This window comes from Phytophthora parasitica, assembly GCF_000247585.1.
Source record: "Phytophthora parasitica INRA-310 unplaced genomic scaffold supercont2.17, whole genome shotgun sequence".
Classification (NCBI taxonomy): domain Eukaryota; phylum Oomycota; class Peronosporomycetes; order Peronosporales; family Peronosporaceae; genus Phytophthora; species Phytophthora nicotianae.
The window spans coordinates 964995-979782 of NW_008649003.1; the positions used below are offsets into that span (position 1 = coordinate 964995).

The 14788-nt window shown below is 50.8% G+C and overlaps 6 protein-coding genes across 7 annotated transcripts; 4 read left to right on the forward strand and 2 right to left on the reverse strand.

Annotated features, from left to right (window-relative positions):
* Positions 1-607: 607 nt before the first annotated feature.
* On the forward strand, positions 608-1304 carry PPTG_09335 (hypothetical protein). The gene is made up of 2 exons (XM_008904265.1): positions 608-759; positions 838-1304. The coding sequence occupies exons 1-2, from the start codon at positions 732-734 to the stop codon at positions 1068-1070; spliced, it is 261 nt and encodes an 86-aa protein (XP_008902513.1). The 5' UTR covers positions 608-731; the 3' UTR covers positions 1071-1304.
* A 33-nt stretch (positions 1305-1337) lies between these two features.
* PPTG_09336 (GTP-binding protein Era) lies at positions 1338-3259 on the forward strand. Its single transcript, XM_008904266.1, has 2 exons — positions 1338-2851; positions 2925-3259. Exons 1-2 carry the CDS (start codon positions 1409-1411, stop codon positions 3063-3065), a joined length of 1584 nt encoding a protein of 527 aa, XP_008902514.1. The 5' UTR covers positions 1338-1408; the 3' UTR covers positions 3066-3259.
* Positions 3260-3510: 251 nt separating this feature from the next.
* PPTG_09337 lies at positions 3511-5049 on the forward strand. 2 transcript variants are annotated; one of them, XM_008904267.1, is made up of 5 exons: positions 3511-3773; positions 3827-3966; positions 4037-4148; positions 4217-4715; positions 4793-5049. In XM_008904267.1, the coding sequence occupies exons 1-5, from the start codon at positions 3550-3552 to the stop codon at positions 4901-4903; spliced, it is 1086 nt and encodes a 361-aa protein (XP_008902515.1). In that variant the 5' UTR covers positions 3511-3549; the 3' UTR covers positions 4904-5049. The 2 variants fall into 2 exon arrangements, with proteins under 2 accessions (XP_008902515.1, XP_008902516.1); XM_008904268.1 differs by having other exon boundaries at positions 4217-5049.
* PPTG_09339 (hypothetical protein) lies at positions 4988-9827 on the reverse strand. Its single transcript, XM_008904270.1, has one exon. It carries the CDS (start codon positions 9652-9654, stop codon positions 7513-7515), a length of 2142 nt encoding a protein of 713 aa, XP_008902518.1. The 5' UTR covers positions 9655-9827; the 3' UTR covers positions 4988-7512.
* Positions 5212-7221, forward strand: PPTG_09338 (hypothetical protein; the record flags this gene model as incomplete). The annotated part of the gene is made up of 1 exon (XM_008904269.1): positions 5212-7221. One exon carries the CDS (start codon positions 5212-5214, stop codon positions 7219-7221), a length of 2010 nt encoding a protein of 669 aa, XP_008902517.1.
* Positions 9828-11533: 1706 nt separating the features above from the next.
* On the reverse strand, positions 11534-11997 carry PPTG_22502 (hypothetical protein; the record flags this gene model as incomplete). The annotated part of the gene is made up of 2 exons (XM_008904355.1): positions 11534-11727; positions 11979-11997. The coding sequence occupies 2 exons, from the start codon at positions 11995-11997 to the stop codon at positions 11534-11536; spliced, it is 213 nt and encodes a 70-aa protein (XP_008902603.1).
* Between the last annotated feature and the right edge of the window lie 2791 nt (positions 11998-14788).

Consider the following 14788-nt stretch of genomic DNA (forward strand, 5'->3'; position numbering starts at 1 on the left):
AGTGACAGTGCGGGTGTACCCATGTACCAGCGCATGCAATTCGCATGCACTTGCATCAGGAAAATGCACAAATAGGAGTAAACCATCGGTTGGCCGGATAGTTGTTAGTTACACTGCAACTTAGCATCCATGGTATTGGAACGGCTGCAGCGCAGATAGCACAATCTCGTTGAAGGAATCAAAGTTGGCTTCTTCTTCAACGTAAATCTCGGAGCGAGCATGCAAGGGCGTTGGGCTGCGTCGCCGTTAACCATGGGAATAGCGACTCCTTCGTCGCACTCTGGATGAGCGCAGACACCTCACAAGCTCCCCCAACGACCGACATTCTCGATCCGAGAGTAGCCTTGCATAATCAATCTCTTTCCCATGCATGCATCGAAAGAGCGTCGAAGTGATGGCGTTTAAGGCAGGCAATACAAGCAGAGAGCTGGTCGCGACCGATGCCAACAGCGACGGAATCCACGGGATCTCGGTTCTCGCTCATTATTATCAGATTGCGAATTCTTTCCATGAATTTCATAGCGTACTTTCAAGCTGACCAATCGGAGGCCCTCATTTATAAAATCCAAACCGTTTGAACCACTGGGATGCGACGTTGAAGTTGTGGCAACAGGCGCGACGAGTGCCGATGCCCAAAGCGAATTCGAGCGGTCAGTTTGCAATTTGCCAGCTCTTGCGCACCGCATCTCGACCGGACCAAGCCAGCCAGCTAGCAAGCACCCAGCCTCAAGATGACTAAGACCTCCTCTGTTGACGCTGGTGCGCTGCAACAACTCCAGTTTCAGTTGCTGCTAGCTCGCGACTAACCCGCTTTAATGCTCATTGTTGCCGCTGCAGAATCACCGACTAAGACGGAGTGCCTGGAGCTCTTCCGCGCACTGAAGAACAAGGACGAGCTGTCGCGCTCGTGCAAAGAGATCATGCAAATGATCACGGCCAACGACAAGGGCGTCATGGAGAATGAGCCGCTCAACACGCACGGCGGAAGCCGGACGCGCGGTGGCATCAGTCACGCAGCGCTGCAGCGTCGCTTCACGGGCAAAATGTCGGGGGTCAGTCTCTCCGGCTAAGGCGCTTTGATGACTTTAAGACCTAATCCAGTCGAGTCGAGCCCAGCCCCACTCGTTGCGTAGTATTCTTCACCAAGTCAAGTAGGAGAGCCGTGTAGAGGAGTGAAGTCGGCCAGGGGCGGCCGGGTGTAGCTGTACCAATACCCCCTCGCAAAAAATCTCCGTCGTCGAAGCTTCAACATTAATTCACCCAATAACACACTCAAGAATGATTGTCGTTTAATTTTTCCTCTGTGTTTTGTGCAAAACTATGATTTGTAATAGTACTTGCCATCCGCCTGGGTGATTGGGTCTTTCTCTTCGCCACTCAATCGCTACTCTATCTATCTACTGCAACAATGGAGTTGCTACTCCGTCGCGCTGCGTCGGCGCGTACGCTACCCCAGGTCCGCGTCCTCGTGGCCACCTATCGTTCTAAACGCAGCCAAGCCAAGCGCGAGGCATTCCGCGTAGCCAGCGGCCTCCCCGCTAGCGATAAGAAGAAGAAAAAGCATCCGAAGGACCAGCGAAAGTCACAACGCAAGAACGAGCGACACGAGGCACAACCGCTCGTCAAGGAGCCACCGCAACCCACACTGGAGGAGATCGACCGAGAATGGGCCAAGATGCGTCTTCGCACAATGGTTGTTCCGCCTGCTGTGATGCCGGCGCGGACCCGCAAGGAAATCGAGAACAAGAGACGCATGCGTCGTCTAGGTCTGCTATCGGACGACGAGGAAGAGGAGAATGACGGCACCGGCGCCTTTGATCCTCGTAACAAGGGCTTTGTGGGTCGACGTCCGACGCGGGAGCGGGAGGCTCCGTCCAACCCGCTGCATTTCTACGACGGACGAGCTTCAAGAGCGGAGAAATCAGCGGAGGAGGAGAGATACAGAAGCACGGGACGCTTACCCTCGAGACGACCAGTGGCCATGAAGGACAAGCAGTTCACTAACATCCAACCAGCACCAGATAATGTGGTGGAGCGAGAGTTCCTGATCCCGGACGAACCGGCCAATCCCAAGGCGCTGGATCTGGCGGTGATTGGCCGTCCGAATGCAGGCAAGTCTTCCATCATGAACAGGCTGTTGAACGTGACGGTGTCTGCGGTGTCACCTAAGTACAACACCACTCGTGACCGTGTGTTGGGCATCTTGACGGAGGGCGACGCGCAGCTCTCGTTTTACGATACACCTGGACTGATCAAGCCCAAGGAGACCCACGAGTACGTGCAGACGCTCGTGACAACGGCCGCAGAGACATTACAGGGTGTTGATCTGTCGATGCTGGTCGTGGACTCAGTGAAGCGTCTTGATGAATCGGCTCTGCAGGCGTTGGAGAAGGTGCTGACAACCTCGGCGCAGGTGTGCTCGCCTACCATGCTCGTGATGAACAAGTACGACCTCGTAGGTAAACGCGAGCAGATCAACTTGGAGATCAAAACGAAAGAGTTATCTCAGATGATTGAAGAGATCTACGCCAAGCACTACGATGCTGAGGGATCATCGTTGCAGATCGACCCACTGGCTTACATCGGTGGCAACAGTATCAAAGTTTCGGCCGTGAAGGGCCATGGCATGGACAAGTTGAGGAAGACCCTGCTGTCACTCGCAGTCGACCGACCTTGGAGCTACCACTCGTCCATGCATTCCGATATGTCGGACTTGGACTTGGTGGCTGAGATTATCCGTGAGAAACTCTTCCGCCGGTTCAACAAGGAGCTGCCGTACTCGTTCGAGCAGGAGAACGTCGGCTGGACTAAGTTCAAGGACAAGAGTATTCGCATCGACCAGGATATCTTCGTACGTTGTCTACTGTTATTTGATGGTGGATAGATCATTATTGTAACTGTTGTCTCTTTCTTCCCTGCTACAGGTTCCTGCTCCTCGCGTCCGCAAGATGGTGGTCGGGCACAATGGCGACACCATCCGCTCCGTGGGAATGGCAGCCCGCGACGAGATCGAGCAGTTGTTGAAGCGTCGCGTGCATTTGTACCTGAACGTTCGCGTCCGTTAGTTTCAGTTGATATACCAACTAGAATGCCTAGCGTTACTTTGCGCTTTAAGCGTTACTTTAGGTCGATCGCAAAGTAACGTACCACAAACCGACGCCAGCGTCGATAAATAGGATTTTATATTACCTAGAAGGGTCCCCGGAAAAATAGTCCTGGGAGAGATGCCAAATGTGAGTTTTGAAAAATGTATTCATCCAGTTCTGGGTGAATTCACAGTTTATTGGGCGTAATACAAAAACTAGATTACGACCAATATATTCTGACAATTCACCCAGAATTGGATTTTCAAAAACCCACAAAAATTCATCCAATTTTTGTGTGCAACACGCACTTGTCTACCCACAGCATGATGAAGGAATAATGGAATAATTTTCTTGAGGAATAATTTTCGAAAAAAAATATGATGCAAAAGTGTGGGTTTTGAAAAGGAGTCCAAAATTAAAAAGACCTTTGGACGATGTTTCACTTCTAGAAAAACGACGCGAGATGGAATTCAAGCACGAAGGCAACGCTCTGTTTGTGGATGAAGCGTACGAGGAGGCGGTGCGCAGCTACACACGTGCACTGGAGAAGCAGCCACAGGATGCAGATGCTCTTTCCAAGCGCGCGGCGGCGTATCTGAAGCTGAACAAGCTGCAAGAGGCTGTGGCCGACGCCTCGCGAGCTTCTGAACTGGATCCAACACTGCACATGACGCACATGCGGCACGGGTGAGCGTCTATGCTATCCAGCTTTAAATAATAAAAACTGATTGTGGTTACAGCGTGGCGCAGTTTGAGTTGGAAAAGTACGCGGAGGCCAAGCGAGCTTTCCAGAGAGGCAAAGATACGGCACCCAAAGCGGATGAAGCGCTGATCAAGCGCTTCCAAACATGGATCCGTAAATGTGACGCGGAACTGGACAGTGAGTGTAATTACTGGGTGGTTTCCGATGTTCTGTAGTGGTTTAACGGATATTGTATCGTTAATTTCAGCTGATGATGAGGAGCTGGTTATTCCGGATGACCCTGTGCCAATGCAAACCTCGGCACCGAGCAACCAGGGAGCTGCTGTGGTAGCACCATTGCCCATGAAGCCGACGATCCGGTGGGAGGATATTTATTAATGGAGGTCTCACGAATTATTACTGACGTGGTGTGTTATTGTTATGTTAGTCATGACTGGTACCAGTCAAATACACACGTGACGGTCTCAATCCTTCAGAAGAAGCTTGCACAAGATGATGTTGAAGTTTCTATTGAACCGAAGAAGCTTCTTGTGCGGGTAAAACTTGACGGAGAGATGGCGGAGGCCTATAACGAGGCTCTCTTTGATGAAGTCATTCCGGATGAAAGCGCGTTCAAGGTTTTAGGCTCGAAAGTGGAGCTGAAGCTTAAGAAGAAGAGCAGCGGCATGCATTGGGACAAGCTCGAGGAGGTTGTGTACCAGTCGGGTGCGCAGGTTATGACTGGCCCTGCCGCTGTCTTTGAGGCGAAACCGGAGCAAGTGCCACGTCCGTACGCGAGCAGTAGGGATTGGAATCAGATCGAGAAGACCATCGGCGACGAGCTGGAGGCCGAGAAGCCGGAGGGTGAAGAAGCGATGCAGAAGCTCTTCCGGGATATTTATGCCAAGGCCGACGAGAACACGCGCAAGGCCATGAACAAGTCTTTCGTACGTGGCTGCTCTACGTGTTGTTTGTAGTGGTGTACGCACTAACGTGTGATGCTCTCTGTCTCTGTTGCAACCAGCAAACGTCGGGAGGTACTGTGTTGTCCACCAACTGGAAGGAGGTAGCCGACAAGGACTACGAGAAGGAACGGACAGCACCAAGCGGAATGGAGTGGAAGCAGTGGGGATGAAAAATCCCGCAGCCTTGCTAGTGGCATCTTCGTAAGCAAGATAGTTAAACGCTAGCTCATGTGCACATCACAACATCAAGACTACGACGCAAAGAGACTATTAAAGTACTTCATTTATCCGTGGTGAATATGTTATTAGATACCTATGATGCTTGTTACGAGACTTGGATGGACACAGATGGACGATAGTGATGGCAATGAGGATTCCTCTTGATGTCTACATCACTCATACGGTTGTGTGTTCACTACGCCGCCTTGTTTTCACTTCTGCTTTCCTCTCGTAGCGACTGCATCTTGGTGCCTCATCGATGCCGTTCGACCGCTTACGCAGCGCTCTTTTCTCCAGACACAAGGATGTCGACCGTGCACGCTCTACTACCACAACGGCAACAATGATGGTCCAACCTACTGCATGCAGTCCCACGTCATGGAGCTCCACCCACGATGACTTTAGGTGTCTTCGCTTTTTTGTCTGGACAGGTGGAGACCCAGGGTTCACCTTGACAACATCTACAGAGTCGGAGGAAAAAGCCGATGCCTTTGCACTAGATGAAGACGCCGAGTTGAGAGTGGATCGTGTCACGGCACGGAAAGTCTGGGAAGCTGGGATCCGCCCAGGTGATGTTTTGGAGACTGTATCAGGCAAGAGAGTGCATACCATGGACACGGAGGCGGCCATTGTGTTGGTACAAATGTCCAAAAGCCCTGCAATCATTCGATTCCGGTCAGCAATATTCCGTAAACGCGTGCGCTTTGATGTCCTTCTAGGCCATCAGAAACTGGGTGTGTTCTTCACAGGAGATGGGAGTCACGACGTCCCCGTTGTCACTCGGATCGGCACCTTCAATAGTGCTTCTTCCTTTCCTTCAGGCATTCGCGTCGGTGACGTACTCGTGGCAGTCAATAGCAAAGATGCAGTCGCAGCAGGACTCAGCATGTCGACAAAATACCTCGAAACGTGTCCACGTCCAGTGAGATTGACAATTGAGCGTGACGCGAACGAAGACGACGCGAATGGCTGGTTTGACAGCCAAACCGCCAGTGAAGAGTCGGGGGAGCACCGAAGACGCTCATTTTCTCTACGTAGCGCGATCCCCAGTATGGCAATGTCAGCGGTGACTCGAGAGGCTGCAAGTCTTCGCTGTAAGGAATTCTTGAGATCTCTGATGCCTTCGGGTGTTCACCATTCACTTTTACAGTCTGAAGGTGAAAATCACTCGCATAACCTCGAATCAAAGCGCAGCGAGGTTCTGATCGAGTGGAAGAACGGGCCTCTAGGGCTGACACTGTTCGAAGATGCCATTACAGGTGCAGCAATAGTGAACCGTTTAACCGGAAAAGGGTCATCGGCCAATGTTGAGCACCTCCAACATGGATTCCAGTTGTACTCGATAAACGGCGTACAAGCTGACAGTCGTCCGCTAGATGAGTTGTACAGAGATCTGTTGGCTCTACCGAAGCCTGTGCTGCTAGTCTTCCGCCCACCTGGTTTCAACGACACAAGCGATGAAGACAGCTCCGAACAGAGTTCTAGCTCGCCTACGTCGACGACTCCAGACATTTCACCCAATGCTGAGGACGGGCTGGATGAAGATGGTCACCGCGCGTTGGTTAGGACGTCAGCAGTGCAGCATCGTTGTCCCCAACAAGCCACCATGATCCGCGAACACTATGAATACGAAGTGGTGTGGACGGCATCGCAACTTGGACTACAACTCGAAATCCCTCACCCGAGTGCAAAAGTTAAAACACCCAGTCGACGTCACTACCCGATCGTCCACAAAATCCTCAAGGAATCCACGCTTGGTCTGCCGAGTGACGCTGTTGGGCATCTCTTTGTCTCCGTTAACAACTGGAGTACTTCCGGTTTGAGTACGACGGAACTTCGCACGCTTCTTCGAGTTGCAACCAGACCAGCCGTGCTACGTTTCCGCAGACAAGAAGGGCTACCAGGTTTCCAGCGGACATTCTTGTCGAGTTCTTCGTATGATACGGATGAAGAAGCCTTGCACAACAGGAGACCGACGTTCGGATCAGCGTACAGTATTCTCTGGAGTGAGGGGAAGCTAGGCATCATTTTCGGCTGCTACCAAGACGCTGATTGTCAGAACGCTCTGGTTGTATACGTGAAGCATATTGGACCGGGACAGGCTCAGAAGTCCAAACTTGTATCCGTCGGGGATGTTCTTCGAAGCATTAACGGTCGAGATCTCCCTCCAAAGCAGAAGTTCAAGAAGACCATGCGCTCCCTGATCAATACCAAGCAGCCTGTGACGCTTGGATTCCGTCGACTCTTGGTTGAACGCTGCTCAGACTAGAGCGAAAGAACTGGGTAGACAGGGGCGGCCCTGCATGTCATTCAATCGAATTTATATAGCTTTCTTTATACTATTCATTCGGTGCTTCTCTTTCTCCCACCTAGCGTTCCATCTTGACTTCCATCGGCGCACGAGATCGCTTCTTTACAAAACATTACGTGTATGTGACATGCACACGTTGTCGGCACTTTCGCGTGGAGATTGATTCATATAGTGTGCTGAGTATTTGCCCTCTCAGCGTGTGGTCACTTGGTGCTCATATAAGCCAATTGATAGCGCACCAGTCTTCCCTTACCACTTCGGGGTGATCCTGTCCTTGGCGTTCCAGTGGAAGAGGATGACATCCTCCTTCAACTTGACCAAATCGTTGTTGCAGCGTGCCAATGTGTGCACCGCAGAGCTGTTGTTCTTCATTTCCGCTTGCAGCAACCGCTGCGTCTCCAGAACTTCACCTTGAGAGATGGCGGGGATGTCTCCCACAGGTACAAATACCACTTCAGTCGTAGCGTTCTCGCGGCCTTCTTGGTAGAATCCCAACAAGTTCATACTGACATCAAATGCCGGGAAACCGATGGCATTGCTGGTGTTCAGCGTCACCATCCTTGCCACCACGTAGAACACCTGCATCTCAATCGCATCAGCGATCTGGCTATTGCCGCCGCTGCTGTTGTTGTTGCCACTGCCAGCAAGGTTCTGGTAAAACATCGAGTCGTTCGAGTCCTGGTCATCCAGCGAGCGCATAAACTCCGTCAGACCACCAGAGTTGTTACGGAAGAGCCCAGGAGGACCCTCCATCCCAGTGAGCCCACTCATAGCGCCTGACGTTGCGGTTGCCATTGCAGACGAGAATTGATTGGCGGTGGCAGTGCTTCCCATACTGGAGTTCATCATCATAGCTGAGCTCATCATTTGCTGGTTCGAGGACGTGTCGTCCGTCAGCGGATTTACGCCCATCATGCCATTCTGTGGACTCACGAGTGACGGTGTGCCCGCGTTCTGGCCCTGCATTTGTCCCATCGGCTTTACTGCTGCCTTCTGAGCGGCAGCCTGCGCGCTGGCAATCATCGCCGGGAACCGCTCAATTCCCTTGAGCACGAAGTCGAGGTGGCCCATCGTATCTGTCGCGTACGTTAGCAACAGATTGGCAATCAAACATTTCGTGTCGTGTTGGGCCGTCTCATACGTCATAACGTCCTTGTAGCGCCAGCAAGCAGGGCACCGATAGATGGGTCGCTCTGGGTCGGCCGTGCCGTCCGTCTTGCTTTCATAGCCCACCGTCTGCCACTCCAATTGGTGGAGTCCATTCACAACTCCACCCGTCCACGTAAGAATGCTCTCCATGGCTCCAGTCAGCGAATTGGCGGACTGTGGGCTGCCACCTACACGTGGGGTCCCAGGCGACGCGCTGCCTCCAGTGCGCATCCTCTTGCGGCGATCGTCTGCTGTGAACGCGGCGGTGCCGAACGCTCCAGCTAGCATCATCTCGTGCTCCGCGTTGGAAGCAGGGGACGACGACGTCGACATTGGCGTCGACGCTCCAGCGATGATGTGGTGTGTGATCTGAGCCGGCGTAGTCTTGCCCGGCCGACGTTTGTTGCGCTTTGAACGCACCGAGATGGACGAACTGAGGTCGTACGCCACGTCGAAGTTGAGTGGAGACTGCGCCGTGTCGGCTTCTACCTTGAGACGGAATGCTTGGCCCTGGTGGTTCTTGGACACGTCTTCGATACGCAGCTTAAGTACGGCTTTGCCGGTCGAGTCGATGGTGCGCTGGCAGTCCGGGGACATCTTGAGGATGTCCTGCTTGAGTACCGGGTGTTCGTTCTCATAGAGGAGAGTCACACGCAGAGGTACGGGCCGGTTGCCCACGCGCTCGTTCTTGGCGTTCACGAGGAAGATAGGCAGGGTCATGCACTTGTCGCGACCTCCTTCGTCCTTGTACCAGAGTTCGGGCAGCTTCTCCTGGATCAGCAGGCGATGCTGGATCACTGTCATCTCGGAGGTGACGGCAGGTGTGACGTTCAGATTGATGTTCTCCTTTGTGGTAGCGGCCGAGATGTGGATGACGAACTTGCGGTTGCCCAGCGCCATGGAGCACTCGCTGATACTCACGCGGAGTTTGCAGATACCGTCGCCGTTCATGACCGGCTTAGTGCTCGGATCAATGTGCAAGATGTCCTTCTCCACAGGCATCATCTTCTCCGCCGCGTAGAGCTCCACGTTGAGCGGGACGGTTACGCCAGACTTGAGGTGGTCGGCCGGGTCGACGAGATACACCGTGAGTTCGAACGGGTCGTCCCGGTACGGGAATTTGGGCGGACTGGGCTGGATCTTGAGCCGCAGCCGCTCGTTAAATGCCTCCGCGTCCGGGTCCATGGACGTGTTGGAGGCGGCAGTGGCGCCCGCCGGATTGTACGTCTCGGTCATGAGCATGGAGAGAGAGAGAGAGAGCGACGCGGTCGTCAATGGCTCTGCGGACACCGTAGCAGATCGAGGTGTCTGTCACGGATCAACGACAGCGGGCGGACCGAAGGCAGGAGCGGATCTTATTCACCCGGTTCTGGCGGCGTTCGCTTGCTTTCGTCGCGGCTTCGGCGCAGCGTTTTCGCTTGTGCGTGCAAGTCAAGGAAGGGTTCTCGAGAGGCGTCTGTCGGCCTTCGATTGGGCATGTCGTATGACCGATGGGAGGTGAAGGATTAGTGGGCAGACAGAGGAGGATTAATGTTTGCGATCTTTGGGTATGAGATTACAAATATCAAGTACTAATAGGATTCACTGATTTTAAATCTTATTTTAGGAAGTGACACCATGACTTTTACGGGCGTGTGCCGTCCGTCAAAAAGGACGTCAGAATGACTTGATTTCACTATGCTTTTTGAAAGTGGGACCAAGGCGGCTGCGTAAAATATTCCCGAAATCAGTAAAATGCTGGAAAAACTCAGGCCGCGCGAGGCGAACAAGCACGTCAAAATGCTGCGAGTCCCTCCTGCCTGCACGTCACGCTGACCCGCGTCAGCCTTCGCCGCTGCAGCGGACAACAACTCTGTCGGAAGCCTCAGCCACTAGTAGTGGACAGCCACTGCACGTAGCGGCCAGGTGATGGCAGCAAGTTTGCATGGCGGCGGTTTACAAACTTGTACTGATGGCTGCCGCGATAGATTCAACGCTCATCTTTGCCGCCTCGGGGCGCAGCTGACGGCCTTGGCGTGCTTCCCTCCGAGCCCAGATCGCGGCTGACTCGGGCGGCGGACTCCAGCGCTAATCACGATAGCCTAACTCAGGCCTCGGCAGCGAACGAAGATCTCGCAGCCATTGCATACAGCTCTCAAGTTGAGAGTCTCCACACGGCTAGAGTCAACGATGCTCACACCTTTGGCGCTCTCGATGCAGTCAGTGCGGCCGTTTTCATGGTATCCGGATCGCGCCGGCCATTTATCGAAAGGCGAAAAGTCACACGCTCTGCCATTGCATGGGATGGCACGTCTACGTCGGAGTCGTTTGTGACACAAACTTTGTGTGGCGTAGCCCACACCGTAGATGCTAGCAATGCCTGCTACTGTAGTGCTGTGCACGTATGAGCAACGCCGCCTTTCAGCGGCGGCACCGCCGGCTGAGTCAGCCGGGCTGACAGGTCATAGCGGGCCCCGCTGTTGGCAGCCTTTGGTGAGACCAAGTCGCTTCAACGTTGCGCGTGACTAACGCCATGTGAAACGACCAAAAACCTGTCACATCGCATACTATGCTGGACAGGGAGTTTGATCACATCGGTAATCGATTCAATGGGGTTGCCACTGACTGGCAATTCCGTGCTCGTTCAGTTCTTATGTGCTTGTTTATCGGCCGGCCTGCTTCAATGTCACGATACCGAACGTAAAATAGTTGCAGGCCAAGTTAATAGACCACCGGAAACCCTACATAATGTTCAAGCTGATCAACTATATGTACATTAAATGTAAATTTTACAATACCGGTAAGTTGTAACTTTTCAACTTGTCCATACATAGATATATGACAGTCATAAGCAGTCATATTATGACTGCTTTCACGAATGCGTGGCTGGGCCTGATCGGTTCACACGACACGATGGTGACGAGTGAGGCAAAAGATGCAGCACGAGATGAATTGGCGCCAATTCGTTAGCGTTTGTAGAATCGATGCAGTCCGCCAGCTTTCTCTGCGAATGCGTTACAGTGGTGTTGAGGCTTTCCATTGCCATGGTTTGAATAACAGCTACAGGCAAGGGCAGACCTCATGCAGCAGTGCTGCTCAGTAATATTAGAAAAAAAAAGATGTAGGTAGGTAATACTCCGAACTAGACTATCGTAGCGTATGAAATCATAGAGCACGCTTTAGTGCCAACCAAAGGCGACAGATCACTAGCGTTCATGCCACCGCGTTCAAGGTTTGTCTTCTTACGATCTGTCGATGAGTGCAGCGTACGCGATGACGGTGTGGCATTTGCTTCTGCAGCACCGTAAGCATGCCACACAGTGTGTACATCAGGGCCTATGACTCTAGTCTATGAATAAGAAATCTGCTGATGTCAGGTTAGAAAGCTACATCATGAGAGTGCTTCACAGTCATTGTCATAAAACACTTTTTCTGAAAAAAGTTCTTGCCTACTAGAGCCACTAGACAAAAATGCTAACCCCATACAGTACCAAAAACATGGCACACGAATTGGTAACAGTAGATATAAATAGATTACCATAGAATATTATTTTTTTAAGTTCGCATACCTTATCTCTAGCCTCTACAGGTGACGTCGACTGTCATCTTCACGTAACCCACTTAAGAGCTGTATTGATTAACTATCTTTTCTTCAGCATCAACGCCACGATGATGTAAATGTTCGAGTACTGCACCAGGCCTTGGACCTATGAATACAGGAGCTGTAAGTGAGCTGCTGTGGTCTAGTGAAATTCTGGACGCTGTTGCCTCCGATCGTTCGAAGGATGACAAAAGTCTTCGTGTTCCAGAGATTCCAAGTCCTTTCATGTGTGATTTCTTATATTTTTTTGTTGTTTGCGCGTCGTGTTTTAATGTCAGGCTCAAATACCATAGCACGAGGTGGTTCAGGCCCTGTAAATCTGTCAATCATCCAATGAGCGTGAAAGTCGGATTTTTGTAGAGACTTCCCCTCCTGTTGAAGCTGTAGAAGGCGGTAAGGGCACGGCGACCCTGTCGCATGGGTGAAAACTTTGCTGCATACGTTCGTGACGGGCCAAGTAAGAATCTTCAAGCATCTGAGTAAAGGGTAGCAATGTATGATTTTAACGACGTCAGCAAACAGATGTCCACGTAAAGTTTTAGGAACCCTGACACTTTCATCCGATACAGCATCTCGATGATCTTTAATGGAATTTCGCCACCACAATTTCATTGCGTGATAATTTTGTAGTAAGTCACCTCTGGATAATAGCCAACCCTTAAGGGCTGCGTGGTAACCCTCAACGCGTGATGTTGCATATATATCGAAGTGAACATGACGGTCGATCCAGCAACGCACGAAACACATCTTCCACATGTCTAACCACACCCTGTCTATATACTGTGCTTCTCTTGGCCATTGTTGATGCAGTTGTTGATGAAATATTTCGTATTCATCTGCTGTTGATGCATGAGTAAGTAGGCGAAAGGTTTCACAAAATTTGTCGATCTTAACTGAATCTTCAACTTTGGCCTTCCTCCGTTTTTTTAGATTGGTTTTTTGAGGATGAGATATTGTAGACTGCACCTACTTGATTTTCGAATCGAACGTCATCAATGCCAATTGGCTTGAGGCGATCGGCCTCATTTTTGGTATTAGAAGTCTTGTGCTGTGTAGTGTCGGCTCGGGTATTTCTAAATTCACAAAACGCTGAGTTTGAGTACTTGCTGTACGAGTGTCATCTTTTTGAGTTTCGCGAGCATGTTTTCTAACATCCATGAGTATATGCTAAACACACAATAAAACAGGAACTCCGTGAAAAACAGTTTCCAACGCATTCATCAAAGCGAAATCACAGTCTGTTATAATCACCTGAGGATACGAAATCTTCTCAAGGTCCATAACCCTTTTCAATTCAGTGAGCGCCCACGTGTAGTCGCCACTAGTCTCAGTACGGATGAAACTCTACGCTAAATGAATCGTAGTGTTCATACCCGTCACACCAATCATGTTCAAAAGTGGCATATCGAACGCATTTGTCTTATAAGTGCAGACCATAAGTACGACATCCGAGTTTTCCTTAAAAATAGTGACAGCTTCCCGGAGAGCTAAAAAAGATGCGTAAGTTGTTGAGAAGAATCAACTTTGTGAGTCGAGTAGTGATCGTCTCGCGATAGCATATTCAAAAGGTATTCTGTGACGTAAACGTCTGTTGAATATTATCCTTCGTCTGCTGGATAATATCTGCTAGGAAATTTCTGACATTCAGATGACAATTTCTACTTTACATTTCAGCCAATAATGTGGCTTAGAAATCTTAAGATTGGAACTTGAATTTCGAACTGCAAGGTTGCGGTTAGAAATACAAGTTCGCAGTTAGGACTCTAAGTTATCAATAAAGCTCACTTTTCTTTTGCCATCGAGCTACACAAGACGCTTCCTTACATAGTAGCACTTGTCGCAGTTAACTTAATGCCATCGTGCACGAAGACCGCATATTCAAGTCAAGTCAAGCCATCGTGCAATATGGAACAATCAGCGACGCTACAGACAATGGGCGACATTCTACAACTTCTAGCGCAGCAACAAGCGCAATTTCAATCCCATATTCAAGAGCAATTAGTGGTTCAAAACGCACGCTTCGCCACGCTCGCCGCCAAGCCACCAGCAGCTCGAAAAGCCGAGCCACCGCTGTACCACGGCTTGCTGGACGAATATTTGGAACTCTGGTTCTTTACTATTAAGCAGTACTATACTGATTACTGCACGATGACGGCCGAAGAATCAGCCCGATTTGTTACCATGGTGTCCTGTCACTTGGCACCAACTCCCATGAATTGGTATCGCCAATTTGTGGCAGAATGTGACCAGGCAGGCACGGTACGCACGTGGGCGGCCTTCAAGACGGCGTTACGCAAGCGTTTCCTACCCCCGAACAATGAGTACATGCTATGTGAAAGTTGTGCAAACTCACACAAACTGGACCAATCCACGACTACGTGGGAGAATTCCAAAACATTTTGGTGCAATGTCAAACTCCAATTTCGCCATTAGAGCTGCGTTTTTATTTCCAGCAAGGGATCCGCAAAGAGACGGGTCACTATCTCAAGGAACACCATCCTACCAACCTAGACGAGACCATCGGGTCGGCGCTCCGGTTTGACCACGGATTAACAACCGGAAACACCTTCTCGACTTCTTCCGACTGGGAAAAAACGACGCAATGTCACCGTGCAAGAAGATCGGTCATATCACACCGAATTACTCACAGAAGTAATCGCCTCCTTTCAAAAGGAGGTCGTGTGACGTAAACGTCTGTTGGATATTATCCTTCGTCTGCTGGATAATATCTGCTAGGAAATTTCTGACATTCAGATGACAATTTCTACTTTACATTTCAGCCAATAATGTGGCTTA

Excerpts from the sequence above, each read along its gene's own strand:
- PPTG_09335 (XM_008904265.1), top strand. The coding sequence starts at position 732 with ATGACTAAGACCTCCTCTGTTGACGCTG. Across the intron at positions 760-837 it reads GACCTCCTCTGTTGACGCTG|AATCACCGACTAAGACGGAG; the intron begins GTGCGCTGCAAC and ends TTGCCGCTGCAG.
- PPTG_09336 (XM_008904266.1), top strand. The coding sequence starts at position 1,409 with ATGGAGTTGCTACTCCGTCGCGCTGCGTCGGCGCGTACGCTACCCCAG. Across the intron at positions 2,852-2,924 it reads GCATCGACCAGGATATCTTC|GTTCCTGCTCCTCGCGTCCG; the intron begins GTACGTTGTCTA and ends TCCCTGCTACAG.
- PPTG_09337 (XM_008904267.1), top strand. The coding sequence starts at position 3,550 with ATGGAATTCAAGCACGAAGGCAACGCTCTGTTTGTGGATGAAGCGTAC. Across the intron at positions 3,967-4,036 it reads ATGTGACGCGGAACTGGACA|CTGATGATGAGGAGCTGGTT; the intron begins GTGAGTGTAATT and ends CGTTAATTTCAG. Across the intron at positions 4,716-4,792 it reads AGGCCATGAACAAGTCTTTC|CAAACGTCGGGAGGTACTGT; the intron begins GTACGTGGCTGC and ends TGTTGCAACCAG.
- PPTG_09339 (XM_008904270.1), bottom strand. The coding sequence starts at position 9,654 with ATGCTCATGACCGAGACGTACAATCCGGCGGGCGCCACTGCCGCCTCC.